The sequence below is a fragment of the Otolemur garnettii genome, unplaced genomic scaffold, assembly GCF_000181295.1.
Source record: "Otolemur garnettii isolate 467f Iridium unplaced genomic scaffold, OtoGar3 scaffold00009, whole genome shotgun sequence".
NCBI lineage: Eukaryota > Metazoa > Chordata > Mammalia > Primates > Galagidae > Otolemur > Otolemur garnettii.
In genome coordinates, this window is record NW_003852404.1 from 36,437,919 (window position 1) to 36,458,612 (window position 20,694).

The window sequence follows — 20,694 nt, forward strand, 5'->3', positions numbered from 1 at the left end:
TTTTTTTTTTTTTTTTAAAGAACAAGTATGGAAATAAAAGTAATACACATTATCTTCATTTATTTTGAAGTGACTAGTAAAAATCAGTGTGTAAGTAATCATGGCCTCATTTCTCCATTTTTTATGTTATTTCAGGAAAAGTATCACTTTGTTGAAGGAACTGGGTGAGAGCACAATGATTTCTACAATTTCTGTTATTTAGAGTTTTGCAATATGTCTTTAGATGATAATGAGATATCTGTAAGAAATGAAAATTCCATTGAAACATTGAGATTCTTCTCAGCCAGACATCAAAACTTAGACAGATAGGAGAGGATGTTTTACTGTAGAAGAGAAGTGTTTAAATGAAAATTTCATAAAGAATAAATTTTAATAGAAGAAGGGAGTAAATGGGAAAAATTAAAGTTATCATGCTATGAATGATTTGGCAACTTCAAATTATTTTTATATTTCTTTTTGTTTTACAGTGTAAAACATTTAGACCTGAGCAGCTTGTTTCTACATTACTTGTGATTTTACAGAATGTAAATAATCCAAACCTTTCAGTTGATGGCTATTTACATTGCATAGCTTTTAAAATTTCATAGAATCATGTAAATAGGGCTAAAATCAACAAATACAGCTAGAATTATCTCCTTTTTCCAACCTGAAAGTATTTTTTTCATATTACTCTTAAAGAAAACAATTTCCAAACCTTATTGCTTCTTGGTTTAATTACACAGAATTCATAATGTGAGAATAAAAATATTTATTATTTGGTAGTTTGGGTTGCAAAGAAATCCAAGCCATTTTATTTAGAACAAAATCTCTACTTTAGAAAGAAAACTATATTTCCATAACATCTACATAGCCTATTTTCATCAAATACACTCTAATGAATTTTTTGGGTTGTGTGTATTATAATAGGGATCCCTGTGGGTATATCTTTAATTTTGTAAACTTAATGTATTTTTCAGCTTAGTGAAGATGGAGAGTAACAACCCATCAGTCTTCCTATTGATCAAACATACTTAGTTCTTCTAATTCATGCTCACATGAAGTTCTGTGTATTATAAGTGTCAAGAGGTATGGGCTATGAAATTAAGAAATTATTCTTAATGTGAATAAATTATGATTTATTTCAACTCAGATATATGTACATATATATATTTGTTATATATATATATTTCCCTTTCAAGGAACATAGGAGGTTATAAATTCACCTCAAAATATTAGAAATATTCTACTCTGGATGTTCTTTCAGAAATAGTTTATGAATCAGAAGAGAAAATCTTATTATGTCATGAAAATACCAGATACATATATTACATTCATAATAGCAACAAAATCTATAAAACACTTAAGAATAAAATATAAGAGAAATATTGGATGTGTATAAAAACGATGAAAATGATAGCCCTATTTGGACACTATTGTAAATAATTTTCAAATAATTTTGAGTATGTTAAAAAATCATACCTTCTCTTAATAGTTTTATTTATAACCAAATACTTAAATTGAAAGTATCAGAAACATAAAGCACCACTAATAGATAGTTTCTAAGAAAAATGTATGGGACATTTTATTCCTAATTTTACTTTATAATTATCAGTGTCAAATACATTTTGCTAAAGAAAAAAAATAGAATTTTATTATTCTTATTTCTATTAAGATGCAGGTAAGCATCCTTCCCCAAAAATATTTGTAAAATTTTATTGTGGAAATTCTTTAAGAGATAACTTATAATTCATGAAAGAAAATCAATCTTTACCCATGTATATATCATAGCCTTTAATTATATTTATCAACAAAAAATTATAAGAATCAGACCAAGAAATTTAAACTTTTTTTTACTTAATAACACATTGATAAAATTTTCCTATCACTAATTTGTGGAATTCAAATTCCTTTCCTTTATATGTGAATAATACTCCACAGTCAGACTCTACCATAATTTATTCCATAATTCTATAGTCGATGTGTGTTCTTTTTGTTTCCAGACTTTGCCTTCATGAACAATACTTATTAGACACTCTTGTGTTTCATTCTTGTGTATGGTTGACATTATTTCTAGAATATACATTCAGGAGTGAGAGCGTTAGATGACAGCTTTTTAAAACTGCTAATTTGAGTAGAGAATGTCAGATTGAAAAGGCTGTTAGAATTTACATTTTAACCAGTAATTCTTCATTTTTCTGTCATCAGATGTTAATGTCTCATTTTACTTTTTTGATTCTCTGACAAGTGAAAATGATGCATCAATTTTAAAAATATTCCTAATTTTTAAGGACATGGAACATTGCGTGGCATATTTATCAGTATTCTTTCATCTATTTATTGATCATGTTCACTTGTTTTTCTGTAAACATGTCTGTTCACATATTTTACCCATTCTTTTCATTGAGTCCTCTTCTTTTCACCAAGTTAAAAAAGAGTATAAGTGTTGTCTCTACGTATCTCTGTGTGTTTTATAAGTACTAACCCTATATATGCAAATTATGTTACAGATATCTTCAGTATATGTTTTGCCCTTTCCCATTGTTTGTGGATTCTTCTGCTATGCCATGAAAATTATGTAGTCATGGATATATTCAATAATTTGTCTATTTCTCCCCCACATGCGATGATTTTAGATTAGGACCTATTTCCCCATCAGGGGTCTTCTACATGACGTTAATGCTGCCTCTCAAGCATGGCAGAACATACTATTCTGAAATATGCAGTTTTGGAGTATAGAATATTATGAGTGACAGGGTATTCTAATGTCTCCTTTTCCTCCTGAAAACAGGAGATTGAAATTCCACATGAAAGAAGCCTTTTCTGGGTGGTCCCTGTGGCTCAGTGGGTAGGGTGCCAGCCCCAGCCGAGGGTGGTGGGTTCGAACCCAGCCCTGGGCAAACTGCAACAAAAAATAGCCAGGCAGTGTGGTGGGTGCCTGTGGTCCCAGCTACTCAGGAGGCTGAGGCCAGAGGATCACCTAAGCCCAGGAGCTGGAGATTGCTGAGATTGCTGTGAGCTGTGACGCCATGCGCTCTACCGAGGGTGATAAAGTGAGACTCTGTCTCTAAAATAAACAAAAAAAAAAAAAAAGAAAGAAAGAAAAGAAAGATGCCTTTTTTGTACCAGGAGAAAAGAAACACTGTTTTCTTTTTTTGAGGAGTTATAGTTCAGACAATTCTATACAAAGTTTTTATTACAATAGTTCTTATTGTCCTTTTGCCTACCCACATAGTTGAGCTGCTTTTTCATGGTGGCCTCTGTTTGTTCAGCCTAGTGTAAAAATATTTAGGTTTGACACTTGTTTGGGTCTCCATCTACTTAGGTGGACTTTCATGTCATGTACAATTTATATGAATTTGTATGCTTTTAATTCTCAGGCCAACCAAAAACTTTAAGAGAGTAGGGGCAAATTTCACCTCCCATACACGTCAAATACTTTTTGCGTTCATTTCAGTATTTTCCCGTGTTAGGGTCAGGTACTCAAGCTCAGACTTTGTACACAAATCTTACTAAGGGATGAATGTTGAACTTTAAAAACCACCAATTAAATGGGAAACTGAAATGTATAAATTAACACACACACACACACACACAAAGTGACTGCTTTGTGTTATCTTTGGTGATTGTCTTTGTCACATACTTTCTTATTCCAGTGACCAGTGTGGCTATGTCAGAAGAAAATAAGACTCTTGTGACGGAGTTTGTTCTCACAGGACTTACAGACCGACCATGGCTGCAGGTCCTCCTCTTCATCGTGTTCACGGTGGTCTACCTCATCACCGTGGTGGGCAACCTGGGACTGATGGCTCTAATCTGGAAGGACCCTCATCTTCGGACACCTATGTACTTATTCCTTGGTGGGTTAGCCTTTGCAGACGTTTGTACTTCGACCTCTGTGACCCCGAGGATGCTGGTCAACTTCTTAGACAAGACTGCAATGATATCGCTAGCTGAGTGCATCACTCAATTTTACTTTTTTGCTTCCAGTGCAACTGCGGAATGCTTCCTCCTGGTAGTGATGGCCTACGACCGCTATGTAGCCATATGTAACCCTCTGCTTTATCCAGTGGTGATGTCCAGCCAACTCTGCTCTCAGTTAATAAGCATGTCATACGCAATTGGTTTTCTGCATCCCCTGGTTCATGTGAGTTTTCTAATAAGATTGACTTTCTGCCGGTCTAACATTATACATTATTTCTACTGTGAAATTTTACAACTGTTCAAAATTTCATGCAATGACTCCTCTATTAATGCACTCCTAATATTTATTTTTGCGGCTGTCATACAAATATCCACTTTAATGACTATCATAATCTCTTACAGTCGTGTGCTCTTTGATATTCTGAAAAAAAAGTCTGAAAAGGGCAGGAGCAAAGCCTTGTCCACATGCAGTGCCCATCTGCTTTCTGTTTCTTTGTACTATGGAACTCTCATCTTCATGTATGTGCGCCCCATGTCTGGCCTCGCTGAAGATCAGGACAAAATGTATTCTCTATTCTACACAATTATAATCCCCCTACTAAACCCGTTTATTTACAGTCTGAGAAATAAAGAAGTTATGCAGGCCTTGAGAAGAGTGACAAAGAAGGGAACAGTTCCTTAGGGCAATTTTTTTCATTTTTTTTCTCCTTTCCACCTTTTGCATAAACAAGTCATCGAGTCTTGTGGATTAGCCACGGCTCTGTCTTTTCATTAGAGGGCTGGTGGTGAGGATGTATGAGAACTCCGTGAAAACTAGCTTTGTTCTGTTTCCTGGAATGTGAGTCCAGCTGAAGTGTCTTCGCATCATCAACACTTGATTTATTTAAAAACAATTTCCTTCCTTGTTATCCAGACATTAGTCTTTGAAAATCATTTGTCCTATAGGCAGCCTTCAGCCAAATGCTATCAAGTAATTGACAACACTGGTATGTAAGTGCGAGTTCAGGGCTCACTGTGCTGGATCTGCATGTCATTAATAATAAAGCTCTGTCCTCCTCGACCATACAATAATAAAACAATAAAAAATCAGAGTCTTGCAGTGTTCTCAAAATAAAAGGGGGGGAACATTAAGAAAAATGAAGGGTTTAAACAAGATGTATCTTTGATATATGTTTTTATCTTTAAAGATTTGAGTACCTCTTAACAATATCATTTCTTTAAAAGATGTTGGCTTGAATTGAATGATAGAGTATCAGAATTTAAAACTTTCCATATCTAGAAGTTCATGTAATAACTTTCATAGAGAGCATTATGTAATACAGGGGTATTCAGAAATTTGGAGATCAGAAAATATCTCAGCATACAATCTTCTCAAACATTACAGTTCTCTGGCACTATCTGCATGAACATTTTGTTAATTAGTAAGCATGATCAAACATTTGCATATGAATCGCATAGTTACACCCTAAGAGGCAGAAGGTCATGATAAGAAACTGGTTCAGTATATATGGATGAGGGTACAAATTTGAGCTTGTGAATTCTTTTCACAGTGAGAGCAGATTCTCATGGCCTCAGCAACCAATTTACTTCCAGTTCAGTGACAGAATTATGTTGTCTATTTTCAGAATAATGAATTGGAGTCCTAGTGACTTCCCCAGGTAGTCAAAGAGGTTTATTTATTTTTCATTTGTAAGACTTATTATTATAAACTCAAAAATCACAACCTATTTGATGTGGTTACATCAATTGCAATAATCATGATTTTAAAGCTTGAATTATTCCATATTTAACCAAGGGATTGCTTTAAGTTAGCTTTTGTATCTTTTTGAACTCTTATAGCATAGATTGGTTTCATATGTTTTTGAGTCTAGTATTCTGGAAATCACATAGTATGAAATACTTTGGACTATGTCCAATATTTGGCTATTTCATACAATGCTGCTATGTACCTTCTGATGAATGTCTTCTGGTGCACAGATATGCACATTTTTATTGGATATATATCTAGGAATGAAATTTGAATATCATAAAGCATGCATATGTTTAATTTTAGGAAATATCACATTATCTGTAAAAATTTGTGCTCACCATCTCAGCTTCTATGCTTTCATATTTATTTATTAATTTTCAGATTAATATGAGGGTGTAAATGATTAGGTTCCATTGTTTGTGTTTGTTAGGTAAGGTTCAAGTTGTAGTTGAGCCCTTCACCCAGGGGGTGTGCTGTATACTTTTACATTGTGACAGTTAGGTGAGACTTGAAAATCCTGTTCCCTCTTCCCCTTTCCCTTGTTTTTCCCTCTCCCCCACTTGAATTTAATTATGTTTTTCTCTCATGTGGGCATGTAGTTGTTTATCTGTTGGTTTCATATTAGTAGAGTACATTGGATACTTGTTTATCCATTCTTGTGATACTTTACTAAGAAGAATGTTGTCACTAAAAGTGATTAAAAATATTGGTGATTCCTTGAGGGGAAAGCAGGCTTACCTCTTCCTTTTTCCCTCTCTTCTGAGGCTTGGCTCCACAATTCCTGCCTGCTTTCATGATTACTGATGCTTAAAAGCTTATTACTTTATTATACTTTGTTCAGGTTTTCTGATTTTCACAGAAGGAGACATGATATGGAACAGTGATTCTCAATCATCCTAATGTCGTGACCCTTTAGTACAGTTCCTCATGTTGTGGTGACCCCCAACCATAAAATTCATTGCTAAGAATAACAAAAATAACTTTACGGCTGGGGGATCACCACAGCATGAGGAACTGTATTAAAGGGTCACGGCATTAGGAAGGTTGAGAACCACTGATGTAGAACAACCCAGTTTGCCATGGTTATAGGTAGCGCTTTTTCAATTTTTCAAAGTGATTTTGATTTTTGTTTTCTAATGTTTTAAGATTTCTGCTGTAACAGTTTTAACACAATTTATTTGTAGATTTTTAATTTATTCGAACTTTTGTAAGATTTGCTATTATTTTCCAAAAATTATTTGGAAAATTTCATCCTTTCTCTATGCTTTGGAATAACAGCATTGAAGTGATCTCATCCAGAAAAGGTTAATAGTATTTCCCTGTGAAACCATTTAAACTTGGTGATTTATTTTTGGGAGAAGAAATTGCATTTTTCTAATCTTCTAAAAACTTGAGTATTTTGGCTATATGAAGGTCAATTCTGTAAGTTATGTTGTTTCATTAAATTATTTCATTATTTAGATTTTCATTTTATATCTACCTACAGTTGAACAAAGACTCTAATGAGGCTTTTAAAATTTCTTGTATTTGGAAGATCATTTCCATCTTATATTTTCATTTTTGGGAGTTTTTATCAATTAAAAAATAAGTTAGTAACTTTTCTATTTTGTAGATATTTTAAAAGAACTAGCTTATGATTTTTAATTATCTCTAACTTTGTTCTTAACTGATTCATTAATTTTTCTTCTATTTTATTACTTTTCACCTGTTCTTTCATAGAATATTTCATTTTCTCTTGTAGCTTTTATATTAAATCTAAATTCATTTATTTTTAGTTTTCTTTCATTCCTGATTTCATGTGTATTGATGTGTTGTGACATTATGGATTTTCTTCTGAATTGAATTCAGTTGCTGAGAGTTTCACGTTTTTGACTTTCAGCCTTTCAATATTCGTGTGGGATTTCTGTTTATCTTAACATTCGATAGGGCCAACATAGATACAAGTTCTATTTCAAAATCTTATTGTCATATGCAATTTCCAAACGCATGAGTTTATTATTACACAATTTCTTTATCAACCTCCATTAATGAACAATATTGTCTCTTATCCCCATGTCTTCTAATATAGAAAATTCACTATGAAAAAGATAAAAGCAATGACTTTCCATAAGCAGCACTTATATTTTTGTTGTTCTCTTGTTCTTTTACAACATTCTTTTTATTCAGGTGTGTGAGTTCTGAATCTGGCCCAGATGAAAAACAGCTTCCAATGTATTCTTTATTGTACTTTATTGCAATTTCTTGCTGAATCCCTTTTTTATAAGCAAAAGAAAAAATGTTTTAGATAAACAAAATTATACAGAAAGAAATGTTTTCTATAAGAGCAATAAAATATCCTAGTTATTTTTTCAATGTTTATCCAAATAAATCATAGCACCTGATAGGATGCCTTGCCCTTAGATGATATGCAATGACATTTATTGAAGAATGGAAAAGATAGCAAAGTACAGTATTGTATCATAAAAATATGGTTGATGGTTAAAACTGTTTAAAAGTAACCATTAAATATTTTAAAGATACAGCTAATTTGTCAGGTTCATGATTTGTTTTTCATCTACTTCAAGACTTAAGCAATATTTTAGTTGTACTCAGTACTGTATCATCACCTTGGTAGACAATCACTGAATGAAAAAATGCATGAGCACGCTTACTCCAGTCATAGCCTTTTTGGGCAACTGTTTAAAGCATTTATAGAGAGGGTTATGTGATTCCTTTAAAAATCTTCCACAAAAGCAAACCATTTTAAAATTACATTATCTTGAGCAAGTTGCTATGTAAAAACTTTTGCAGACAAAAATCATTTGTCATCAGACAATATTAGGTTCATGGGTTTTAAAAACACTATACACATCTCAGAGCATCTTAAGGTAACCATCGTTGTTTAAAAAGTAACTTTAAATCAGTAAAAGTTCTTGCTAAAATTAAAATGTTGATGTATACAATTAATTTTCACAGTAAGCAGAGATAAAAATTTCCATGTACGAATTCTCATTTTTATTCTGACTGGTAGCAGCAAAAAAATTATTAAAAGTACTATAAATACAATTTTTTTAAATAATTACCTAACATTTTTCATTGTTTCTGATCATTCTTCTAATACTGGAGTCTCATTTCAGAAGGACTAAGAAAATGGAACTTTATCAGAGTTCCTTATCTCCTTTCATTTTTTCCCTTCCAGCATAGCATTCATTGTAAGCCTGCAAAATCTTCTTATTTATATACTTGCATTTTAGTAATAAATAAAACAAAGATCATTCTCTAAATAAATGAGCAATGTTTATCCGTTTCTGCTACTTTTCTTTCCTAATGGAAGGGTTTTAGATGACAATCTCTAAGCCTTCTCAACTGCTTATCTTAATGTATATTTTTGCAGAAAAATTCTACATATGAGTTAAGGTTTGTGCTAATGTTTGTGAGTAGTCTATACCCACCACACACTGAACCGAAGGCAAGTCTGTGCACTCAGGTGGAGTTTTTATTTCAGAGGTTACCACGGTGGCCACAGCTGATCAAGTAAGAGGTCACTTGAAACAAGACCATTCATTTCACAGGCGTCCATCTTTTCTTCCTTATTTATTTCCATGAATGCCTTCCCCATGTATATCCATTCTATGCCTAATGACAAATAGGACCAGACCATGTGACTAAGGTTTTATAACATGAATACCACATTCAGTTAAAAAAAAATGATTAAAATTTTTATCTGAGCCAGAAAAATTTCTCATCAGGAGTAGTCCTATAATATAAATGAGTATAACACAGGCATATTGAAGGGAAATGCCACCTATTTGAAATGCAATTGTGTGTGGATATATGTTTCTGATAATAGGATGGGTAATGGGCATTTGGATATATGGACTAGGTTGTTCTGAGCATTGGAACTCATCATAAATAGAATGTTAGAGATGCTCAATATTGAGAGAAACTTGAGTACCTATTGTAGCTGTGGCACATGTAAATTTTGGAGGTGAACCTGAAAAGGGAAGAGGAAAACAAAATTTGGAGTGGTTTCGAATGGCTGAGAATGTAGAGCTTTGTTTAAACTGTGATAGGAACAGATAGATTTCAAGTGAAGTGGCTCGACTGGAGCTGAACTAGATTTGAATGCAAGATCTAATACATGGGCCCGCACCTAGAATGCTGAGGCTGTTTGCCTCCACTGACTTCCTTGGAACTTGGCTAAAGTGGAAAAGGATGGTGCGACAAAGAAAGATTCTCACCCTCAGCTACAGCTGGAGCAATAACTGATGAGGCTTGGAGGGGCCAGAGATCTCACCCGGAAAGGTGGGTCACGAAAATACCGCCCCATCTGAAACCCAGCGGCTTTTTGTGTTTCAATATTTACAATGTAGCATTAGCTGATTCTTCATGATTATTTAGGAGTCAAGGAAAGTGTGTCTACACATGTGACACATGGGTGGGCTTGCGTAAGACCTAAGAGGAACAATGTATAGGGGAGTGGGCAACGATCTGGGTTAGAATTAAAGTTTTAAAGGGAACATACACTGTTTTGGTGGGAATTTAATTACCTTTTATTCTATACTGCTAATCTATTCCAACCAGCCCAAATGGCTGCTTTCTAATCTAATCATTTAGCTTGTTTGAAACCAGTTAAGCGTTCTACTCTTGTGGCTGTCTTCAGCTTCCAGATGACGAGATAGACTCTTGCAGTTTGTACTTCTCACAAACGCTTCAACACTTTTTCCTGTATAATTTTCCTAGTCTGTCCCCACAGAATGCTGTGTCACATACTTAATGAATAAAAAACCATGATGTATTAGTCATCCTATAAGATCTGAGAAAAGGTAAATAATTAAATATAAATTTTCTACTGCTACTTAGCATTCCCCAAATCAGTGAAGCCTTATTTGTATGAATGCCACAATTATAAAAAGACTTGGCTATCTACCTTCATTGGAATATTTTATTACATTAAGACAAAGTAATAACAGTTCAACTGAAATCTTTTAGGCTTCTAATTTATGCCAACATGTTAAATATTAATTAATTTACTTTCTAATCTACAGAGGAAAGAATAAAACCTTTAAATTATCACTGGGTCACTTTCTTTCTCATTTATCCAGGGCCTGAAGAAAACAATCAAAATCTTCAAATACTGAACAGTGGCAGATCACACAAGATGATAATTTCACTGCTTTAGTATTTGTGAACAAGTCGGCTCTTACATGGGAGAAACTGTCTCACAAATTTTCACCCCTCTTGGCTCAGTGTTATGCTCAGAGAAGGAGCTTGAGTTACAGCCAAGTTAAAGAGAAGGAAGGAAGACTTTCCTCCCCTCCCCCCTTTCCCGCTTCTGTGATCTACCTAAATTACCTTAGATCCCAATAAACAAAACTCTTTAGACTGATAGACCCCATGGAGAGTAGACTCATAAATGGGTGAGGATCCTCTGGACAAGCATCTGCACTTTGTACAAGTGTTGAGTGTTAATGTTACACTGTACAGAATTGACAGTGGTTGGTCTTTTCGCTCCAATGCTCATTTCAACAGGCCAGCCACCCTCTCTGTTTTTAACAAGCTGCCACCTGGGAAAAGTTGACAGCACAGGTTATCAGAGTTCAAGAGTCTGTTGCAGTCATCAGAACCAGGATTTGTGTTGTGAGAAAAGGCTGCAGAAATCAACTGCAGCAAACATCAGTAAATGAAATGAAGCACTGGTTGAACAAGAGTATAGGAGAGGGCCTGGTAATTCTGGAGGAGGTGAGGAAGAATGCTTCCAAAAAAACTGGATGGAAGAGCTCTGTGCCAAAGGGTAAAGTATAATGCGTTTAGTGTATGTGCTGCAAAGCGAGCACATAATACAACGTGAAAAGTTACTCCTCTGAGAAAGAACCACAGTAACTTTGGTGTGAAGTTTGCACAAAAACACAGATAGTACAATTTCCCTCCTCCTTCAGTGGGTCTCACTCACAGTTACTACCCCATAAATATTTCTCAAAGGAAATTTTGTAGCTCAGGAGAGCTGGGTCATCAATTCTCATATCTGAAAGAGATCTGGATTTTTAATATCTTGCAACGAGATCATATTTTGTTGTCCATTCCACTATAGAAGGATGTGAAAGAGAAACATCTGTAATTCTTGTTTGTCATTTGCAGACCTGGTAACTCTGATGGCCTGCTTTCAGAAAACATACTGCCAATGAGTTGGCAGTTTTAAGGTTTCCACTTGGGTTCATGAGCTCTGTCAGCCTCACTCACGGAGTGCATGTTCCTTCTTTCCCTGGAGTACACATTCACACAGAAACTTAAAGAGCCTGGAAAGATGGGGTAGCTTTCATTTTATAGTAAGACTTATGGAAAAGAGATGAACACATTTTTTTTTCTTCAGTAACATTGCATGTAGAAGTTACAAATGAAATTCTCATTTTTAATTTCAATTCTCTCATCAAAAGAAAAATTCAGAATTATTCACCTGAAAACCTGTTAAGGGCAACAACTATGTGCAGAGGATTATTGGGTATGTTTTAGGATGAGGGAAAGGATATGTGTGTTTAAATATTTTAATCTTGTGTGAGAGCCATTTTAATCTTGTGTGAGAGCCATATTGTAGTGGAGATGCAGCCTTGGGTGGGAAAGCAGTGGTGACTTCAGCAATTTGGGATTTTATCAAGATGACACTGGCCTAAATGTAAAGAATAGTTGGGGAACAGGTTAGAAAAATATGCATAGATTATGAAATGATTATTTCAGTAATGCAGAAAGGAAATGGAATTTTCTTGAATTTGGAGAGAAGTAGATGGTTTCAGTAGACATTAAAGAGCTAAAACAGCGTTTTTGATAATGATGATGTGAGTTTGAGGAAGAGGTCATTGATACAAATGACTCTTAGGTTTGTTTCTTTAAAAATAGGGTAGAAGGTGATGTTTGGTGACAAGATTTGAAAAGACGTAAGTTTGGATTTGTACTGGTGAGTTTGGTAAGTCTTTAAGACTTTAGAAGAGACTACTAGGTATATGGAATGTGGCACCATCAAGAACAATAACAGAATGGAAGTTAATATGTACTATTTAATAAAACTGCTCAGGGGAAGTTAAGTTTCTCTGACAATGAACCCTAATGACACAATGTGTGTTTCTAATTGTTACACTTGGGTGTATCTGGGGTGATTCTTTGATTAGCTCATAATGCCCACTAGAACAACTTTGCCTTTATCCTATAGAGAATCTACTGGTAACTTTCATGGAGGGAATTTCATGGTTCATGCTTTCCCCCAGGAATAGATTTGAAAAAGAGGACAAAAAGAGATTAGCTCCCTGAGGTTGAGATGTCCAAGGAAAATCTTTGCGCAAGTAACCACTGTTTAGTCCAAACCTCGCACATTTCTTCATTTAAGATTTAAAGTGGGAAAGTAGTAGTGGATGTGAGAGCAGTGGGTGATCTCATTAGTGTGGCAATTTATAAAGACGACTTTGGCCCTAATGTAGAACATGGTAGAGAGAAATATATTTTTCCATTTTTTTTCCTCCAGAAGATCAGTTCTTTTTTTAGAAAAACCATCACTTCCTCAATATCCTAAAGACTTACAGGAACTGAGTGAAGACACTGGAATCTGTGTGATTTCCAATATTTATAGTCTTTCAATTTGCCTATTTAATAATAAAATATCTTGGTAAGAAATGAAAATCCTGGTAACCCTATGAGATTTTCTGTTTCTCTTCAAGACAGTTTTGATGCCTATCATGGGTATACTATAGAAGATGGTCTTTGTTAGAGTATGAACAACTAAGTTATGCTATTTGCATTTCTTTATTTTTTCCTGGAATTATGAGAAGATGAGCTAAAGTCATCAACGATAGCCTTCGTTTACCTATATCTGTAAGACATGAGGCAAACGGCTTGATAGCTCTTGACCTAATTATGCAAGCTGGGAATATCAATTATGGGTTTAGAGTTGGAGATAAAAGCTAGTCAGTCTTATTCAGGACAAAACCTCCACTTTGGAAACTAAACGACATGTATCCATAAGACCAATTTTCAGGTAAGACAAATCAGTCTTCTTGCTGCCTCTGTTGTGTTTCCAGGGCTCCTTGGAGACATATACTTTAAAAGATAATTTTTTAAAAACAAATATTCTCCTGCTTTGTTCTCAGTAAAGATGGGAAATAACAATTTATCCTTATTGTTAATGCCGAACTGTTATGAAAAATTGCCTCCTATTTTAAGGTCAAACAAACCCAAATTTGGTACATAGGTACATTTTTAAATCAACAAGAAATATGTATATAAAATTTTGTTATTGATTTTATTTTGAGAACAATTGAATTTACATACCAAATAATAGGTGCATATTTTTCCTTCTAGGTAATACAAGAGGCTCTGCGAGGATCTCCACCTTATCTTCAGGTTTCATCTTTAGGATTTTCTTGTAGAGAAAGGTTATATGTCATAGAACAAAATCAAACCAATTAAAATCACATCAACTATTCCATATATAATGTTGACAAAAATTATACAATATCTAGTAATATATCCAAAAAGAAAGGTACTTAGAGATGAAGAAAACTTAATATTAAAACTTATTATAGGGCAGTGCCTGTGGCTCAAGGAGTAGGGCACTGGCCCCATATGCTGGAGGTGGCAGGTTCAAACCCATCCCTGGCCAAAAATTGCAAAAAAAACCCAACTTATTATATTTGTTTACCTAACTTTATTCATTTACAAATATTTTGACTATTCAAAAAGAAAACCCTCCTGATGATTAGAGTAAGATATCACTGAGGACAATTAAAAGCATATGCTACATAATCCAAAAAAATTTCTTAAAATACAGTTTTACAAATTTTTTATGATTGATTTCCATTTTTCCTTAGAATTCATATCGCCACCTACTAAATTCAGTAATACTATCCCTATTTTTGTTTTGCTCCATCTCTTCCTCACTATTAGCAAGCTTTTGCCTATTCTTCAGTATATATCTTTGTACATATAAAAATACACATAATTGCATCATAAAGAGAATGATAACATATATTTTTTTATCACACACAAAATTTTTTTTGGTGGAGTATATTTATCTCTGGCCTCCTCTCCTTTTTTCTCTCCTCTCACCCACACTCAGACAATATTGACAATCTGGGATCTATAATCTTATTCTATCTTTATGTTCATATAGTTATAAGATATGCAGATATATGTGTGTTCATAGATATACATAGAATAAGAATTTTAAGACTTTTTTTCTATTTTTAATATTTCTGAAGTATATACATTTTTCCTTTACTGGCTCTTCTCACTTTACTAAAAATTGTGGAAATTTCCCTTAGTCAACTAGTAGAGCTATGAATCATTTTAAAATGGCTGGCAAGATGACATTTTAAAATTGACTAGGGGGATTATAGCAGGATTTGTTCACCGCTTGTTTTATCCTTACTGGTTTTCATATTATTTCTAGTGTTTTGGCACCAGTAATAATGATTTGGTACAACTCTCTCCCTATGAGGTGATATTATTGCTATAGAACAGATTGCTGAGTTAAATGGTAGGTATATTTTTATTTGTAAAAGATGTTGTGAAATTGTGCTTAAAAGTTTAAAAGACTTAATTTACATTTTTACCAGTAAATGTGAGAGTGGCCTTTCCAAATTTCTGCAAGCCTGAAATTTTGCTAATCTGAGAAGTGAAAAGTGCTAGTTTGTTATTTTACACAGTATATATATGCTGGGAAAGTTAAGCATTTCCCCCCTACATTTGTTGAATCTATTAACATATGTTTCTGTGACTTGCTTTTTCAATTTTTAAAAAAGAATTTTCGGCTTGGCGCCTATAGCTCAACCGGCTAAGGCGCCAGCCGCGTACACCTAAGGTGGCGGGTTCGAATCCCCAGCCCAGACCCGCCAAACAACAATGACGGCTGCAACCAAAAAATAGCCGGGCGTTGTGGCGGGTGCCTGTGGTCCCAGCTACTTGGGAGGCGGAGGTAAGAGACTCACTTGAGCCCAGGAGTTGGAGGTTGCTGTGAGCTGTAATGCCATGGCATTCTACCCAGGGGGACAGCTTGAGGCTCTGTCTCAAAAAAAATAAATAAATAAAAATAAATAAATAAAAAAAAAAGAATTTTCTATTGCATTATTAAACTCTTATCAATTTGTAAGTTTTTTGGTATATGATAGTGACTAATATTTTATCTATCATATTTACTGTAATTTTTTCCCCATCTTTATTCATCTTTTACCTAATTATAGATTTGTTACATACTATAACTTCATAAAATAAAAATTAGATAAAATATGCCCATATCTTTATTGGCTTCATATCTTTGCTAAAAGTTTCTGTAATATGTTTAAATTATATTAATTTCACAAATTTTCTTTTCTCTTTTTTCACTTTTAAGTCCTTGCTCCAAGCAAGCATGGGAGAGAATTATTCTTACTTTATTTCCAGATAGATAACCATTTATATATAGTATGTCCATACTATTTATTGAATAAATCATTATTTTTTCTCAATTGATATATCACTCATGCAATACAGTAGAACCTCTACGATTTGAACACCCAAAGACTGTAATAAACTGGTCAACATAGGAAGGTAATCAACATAAGGAGGTAGGCCGACTGTATTGATACATAAATGTGGTGCATGTCTAGCCTTTGAAAATTAGGTCGACATAAGGATGTGGTCAGGGTAGGGAGGTATTCAACTATGTAGGTTCTATACCTATATACTTGAAATGATCACATACATACTTGAAACTATTTCCAGAGTGTTTATTTGATTTCACTATTATACCATTTTCCTATTTCTGTGCCAATATCTTATTCTATGGAATGATTTTATGTTTTAACACTACTGAACATTGGACATTTTTACTGTCTCTTCAAACACTTTTATTTGATATGAAATTTACATTGAAAATATCACATTAGAAAGTGATTAGAATTTTTATAATTGAAATTAATTTTAATTATACTGGCATTTTTATAATACCATTTTTTTAAATCCAAGAACATATTTTGGGTTTTTATTCAGAATTTATATAATGGCCTTTGGTAAGTTTTGTAATTTTTCTCATATAGGTCTTACATATAAAAAAATTTCAAAATATATTTTTGTTATGATTTTTATTATTAAAATAGTTCTCTTTCTTAGTTATTGTTTACATAAAAAGTATAGTGATTTTTGATATTTATATCCTGCATCCAGTGCTTAGTAAAGTCGTAATGTAATTGGTTTAATTCCAACAATATATCAGCAAAATATGAATTTATCTTCTATAATTCCTATGATTTCGCTAAACCCTTTACTATATTATTTACATTTTACTTTTGAGATGTATTTAGAATTTCTAAGAAAATACCACCTAATAATAGTCATAGTAAGCATTTCAATCTGTCCTTAATTTGAAGGGAGAGCTGTATTACTTAGACTGTGCTTTTAGTTTTGATAAATCATCTTTAGCTTACTTAAGTAGCTTTCTACAAGATGTCACCAAATCACCATATGGGGGAAATGGGAAATTGTCGCTAAATATTCTTTCCAAAATTTTACAAGATAGTCTTTTTGTGTTGGCCATCTCTTTGTAAAATTTAGTAATGAATATTTTGTCAATAAAGGTACATTAGCTACCATTTCTCATTTTCCCTATGTATGGTGACCTTTCAAATGAGCTGTATTTCTTTTATTTAAATTGCAAGATTATTAAACATAATCAAATATTCCAAATTAAAAAAATAAGTCTACTTTTATTATAAGGGCAATGAAATCTTTACATATGCACATATATATGTACATGCAGGTTCTTTATATATATACATATATACTTAAAACTATCACATACATACATATATAAAAACATATATATGTACATATAAAGAAACAAATATGTTTCTATACATATATATGTGTACACACACACACATAAATATATAAAGAAACATATATGAGGGTGGCTCAAAGGAATAGGGCACTGGACCCATATACTAGAGGTGGCAGGTTCAAACCTGGCCCCAGCCAAAAACTTGAAAAAAAAAAAAAAAAAGAAACATATATATATATGTACATATACATATATAAACTGATTCTCTCATATATATACTGTACATATATACATATTCTGTACATATATATGTGTATATATATGAGAATCAGTTTCCTAAATGCATATCATTTGTAAAGAATACTAAAGGGTAAAAGGTAAATCTTGGGATTAAAGGGAATACGTAATCAATGAAGATGCTTTTTTCCCAAATTAAATGTTATCATTTTCATGGTTGTTTATGATTTTGTTCTTCACTTATTCTCTCACTGCAGTGATCAGCCTGGGTGGATATGATGGAGGCAAACCAGACACAAGTGACAGCCTTTGTCCTCACAGGACTTACAGATCGCCCAGAGCTGCAGGTGCCCCTGTTTCTGGTGTTCTTGCTGATCTACCTCATCACCATGTTTGGCAACCTGGGCCTGATTGCTCTTATCTGGAAAGATCCCCACCTGCACACCCCCATGTACTTTTTCCTTGGCAGTTTAGCCTTTGTAGACGCTTGTTCTTCATCCTCTGTAACTCCCAAGATGCTAGTGAATTTTTTATCTAAGAATCATATGATTTCCCTGGTTGAGTGCATCACCCAGTTTTATATTTTTGCTTCCAGTGCAAACACAGAATGTTTCCTCCTGGTAGTGATGGCCTATGACCGCTATGTAGCCATATGTAACCCTTTGCTTTATCCAGTAGTGATGTCAAATATATACTGCATTCAATTGTTAAGTGTTTCTTATGCTATTGGGTTTCTTCATCCTATGATGCATGTGGGTTTGTTGTTTAGATTAACTTTTTGCAAGTTTAATATCATACGTTATTTCTACTGTGAAATTTTACAACTGTTTAAGATTTCCTGTACTGACCCTGGAATTAATATGCTCATGATTTTTGTATTCTCAGTGTTTATACAATCTTTCACTTTTATAACTATTATTATCTCTTACTCCTATGTTCTCTTTGCCATTCTGAAAAAGAGGTCTGAAAAAGGCAGAAGCAAAGCCTTCTCCACGTGCAGCGCCCACCTGCTCTCAGTCTCTCTGTTCTATGGCACTCTCTTCTGCATGTACGTGCGTCCTGGGTCTGGACCAGCTGAAGATCGGGACAAAATGTATTCCTTATTTTACACGATAATAATTCCCCTGCTAAATCCTTTTATTTACAGCCTGAGGAACAAAGAGGTTATAGGTGCCTTGAGGAGAATAAAAAATAAATAAATAATTTTTAAGGCAAATTTCAAACTTCGTAAAAATACGAAGACTTAAGTTATTCAAATTAGGCTCAGCATTTTTGTGTGGACACATTTATTACTTGATTGATTTTTAAAAAATCACAGTCTTCAATATATTTCAAAAAATTTTTAATGGTAGCTTTTTAACAAAAGTATAAGTGAAGCAGATTATCATACAGATGAAATAGTAGTTTAAATGTGATTTGTCATTATGTAACTGGTTTCCATATTTGTAATTTTATTTGAAGATTTACACATAAGCCCTATGTATCAATTTAGGGGAAGTAATGCCTATTTCTCAGTTTTTTTGCAATGCTAATTATATCAAGTTTATCTTATATTAAGCACTTAACCAATTGTGTTTTTTTCTTTCATGTTTTCTAGATTTTTTTTAATCCTAAAATATGGGGATACAGATAAGTTTTGTTAAATGTATCAATTTCATTATAGGTTATAAGTGTGCACATCACCCAGATATGTTCACTGTACCCATTAGGTAGGTGCATCCCCTTTGCCCCACACTCCCGGCTTGATTTCCACTGAATTTTACTTAACTCAGTACACATGTGCGCTCACTGGTTGTTTCCAGGTTAATAGCAAGTTTGTGTGGTGTTTGTTTTTCCGAATTTACATACTTTACTTAGGATCACGGTCTCCAATTCCATCCAAATTACTGCAAAAGGCCTTAATTCATTCTGGCCTAGTAGTATTTCATGGTATATATACACTACATTTTGTCAATCCACTCATGAATTGCTGGGAACTTGGATTGATTCCAAATTTTTGCAATTGTGAATTATACTGCAAAAAATATTTGAGTATGGCTGGGTGTGGTGGCTCACGCCTGTAATCCTAGCACTCTAGGCTGAGGTGGGTGGATAGCTTGAGCTCACAATTTCAAGAGCAGCCTGAGCAAAAACAAGACCCTGTCTCTAATAAAATAGAAACAAAATGAGACAAGAGGAGAGCTTGAGCCTACAAGTTGGAGGTTGTTATGAGCTATGATGCCATGGCACTCTATCAAGGATGAAAGTGTGAGAATCTGCCTCAAAAAAAAAAAAAATTGAGTACAGGTATCTTTTTAATAAAATGACTTCTTTCCTTTGGATAGCTATCCAGTAGTGAGATTACTGGATGAAATGATATGTCTGCTTTTAGCTCTTTGAGGAATTTCCATACTGTTTTCCGTAGAGGTTGTACTAATTTGCAATCTCACCAACAGTGTACAAAGGTTCCATTCTCTCTGCATCCAGGACAGCATATATTGGTTTTTGACTATTTAATAAGAACCATTCTAACTGGGATAAGGTGATATCTCATTGTGTTTTTAATTTGCATTTCCCTGATAATCAGTGATGTTGAACATTTTTTCTTGTTTTTTGGCCATAGTCTATCTTCTTTTGAAAAGCATGTGTTTATGTCTTTTGCCCACTTTTAATGGGGTTGTTTGATTGTTTCTTGTTGATTTGCTTGAGTACTTTGTAGAAAAAAAATCGTCCACATCCACACAAAAAATCATTCTACAGCAAATCCTAGAGAGAAGAAGGTGAGCACTGAGAACCAAGCAACTAAGATTAAGAAGTACTCATTTTTTATTGATTAATTTGAGTCCTCTGTAGATCCTAATTATCAAGCTTTTGTCAGATTTGTAACATGCAAACACCTTTTCACATTCCAAAGGTTGTCTGTTTGCCTTAATTGTTGTGCCCTTAGCTTTGCAGAAGTTTTTCAGTTTAATTAAATCCCTTTGTTTCTTTTTGTTGTTGTGGGGATTGCTACTGAAGATCTATCACTGGACAAGAGGCAGGAACAGAACTT

At 33.8% G+C, this 20,694-nt stretch overlaps 2 protein-coding genes across 2 annotated transcripts; both read left to right on the forward strand.

Moving 5' to 3' along the window:
* Positions 1 to 3,646: 3,646 nt before the first annotated feature.
* LOC100951832 (olfactory receptor 5AC2) lies at positions 3,647 to 4,582 on the forward strand. The gene has a single exon (XM_012801481.1). The coding sequence runs from the start codon at positions 3,647 to 3,649 to the stop codon at positions 4,580 to 4,582; it is 936 nt and encodes a 311-aa protein (XP_012656935.1).
* A 13,356-nt stretch (positions 4,583 to 17,938) lies between these two features.
* On the forward strand, positions 17,939 to 18,862 carry LOC100952147 (olfactory receptor 5AC1-like). Its single transcript, XM_003784010.1, has one exon. It carries the CDS (start codon positions 17,939 to 17,941, stop codon positions 18,860 to 18,862), a length of 924 nt encoding a protein of 307 aa, XP_003784058.1.
* The last annotated feature ends 1,832 nt before the right edge of the window (positions 18,863 to 20,694 follow it).

What these genes read in the sequence shown, in the direction of transcription:
- LOC100952147 (XM_003784010.1), top strand. Translation starts at nt 17,939, where the DNA reads ATGATGGAGGCAAACCAGACACAAGTGACAGCCTTTGTCCTCACAGGA.
- LOC100951832 (XM_012801481.1), top strand. Translation starts at nt 3,647, where the DNA reads ATGTCAGAAGAAAATAAGACTCTTGTGACGGAGTTTGTTCTCACAGGA.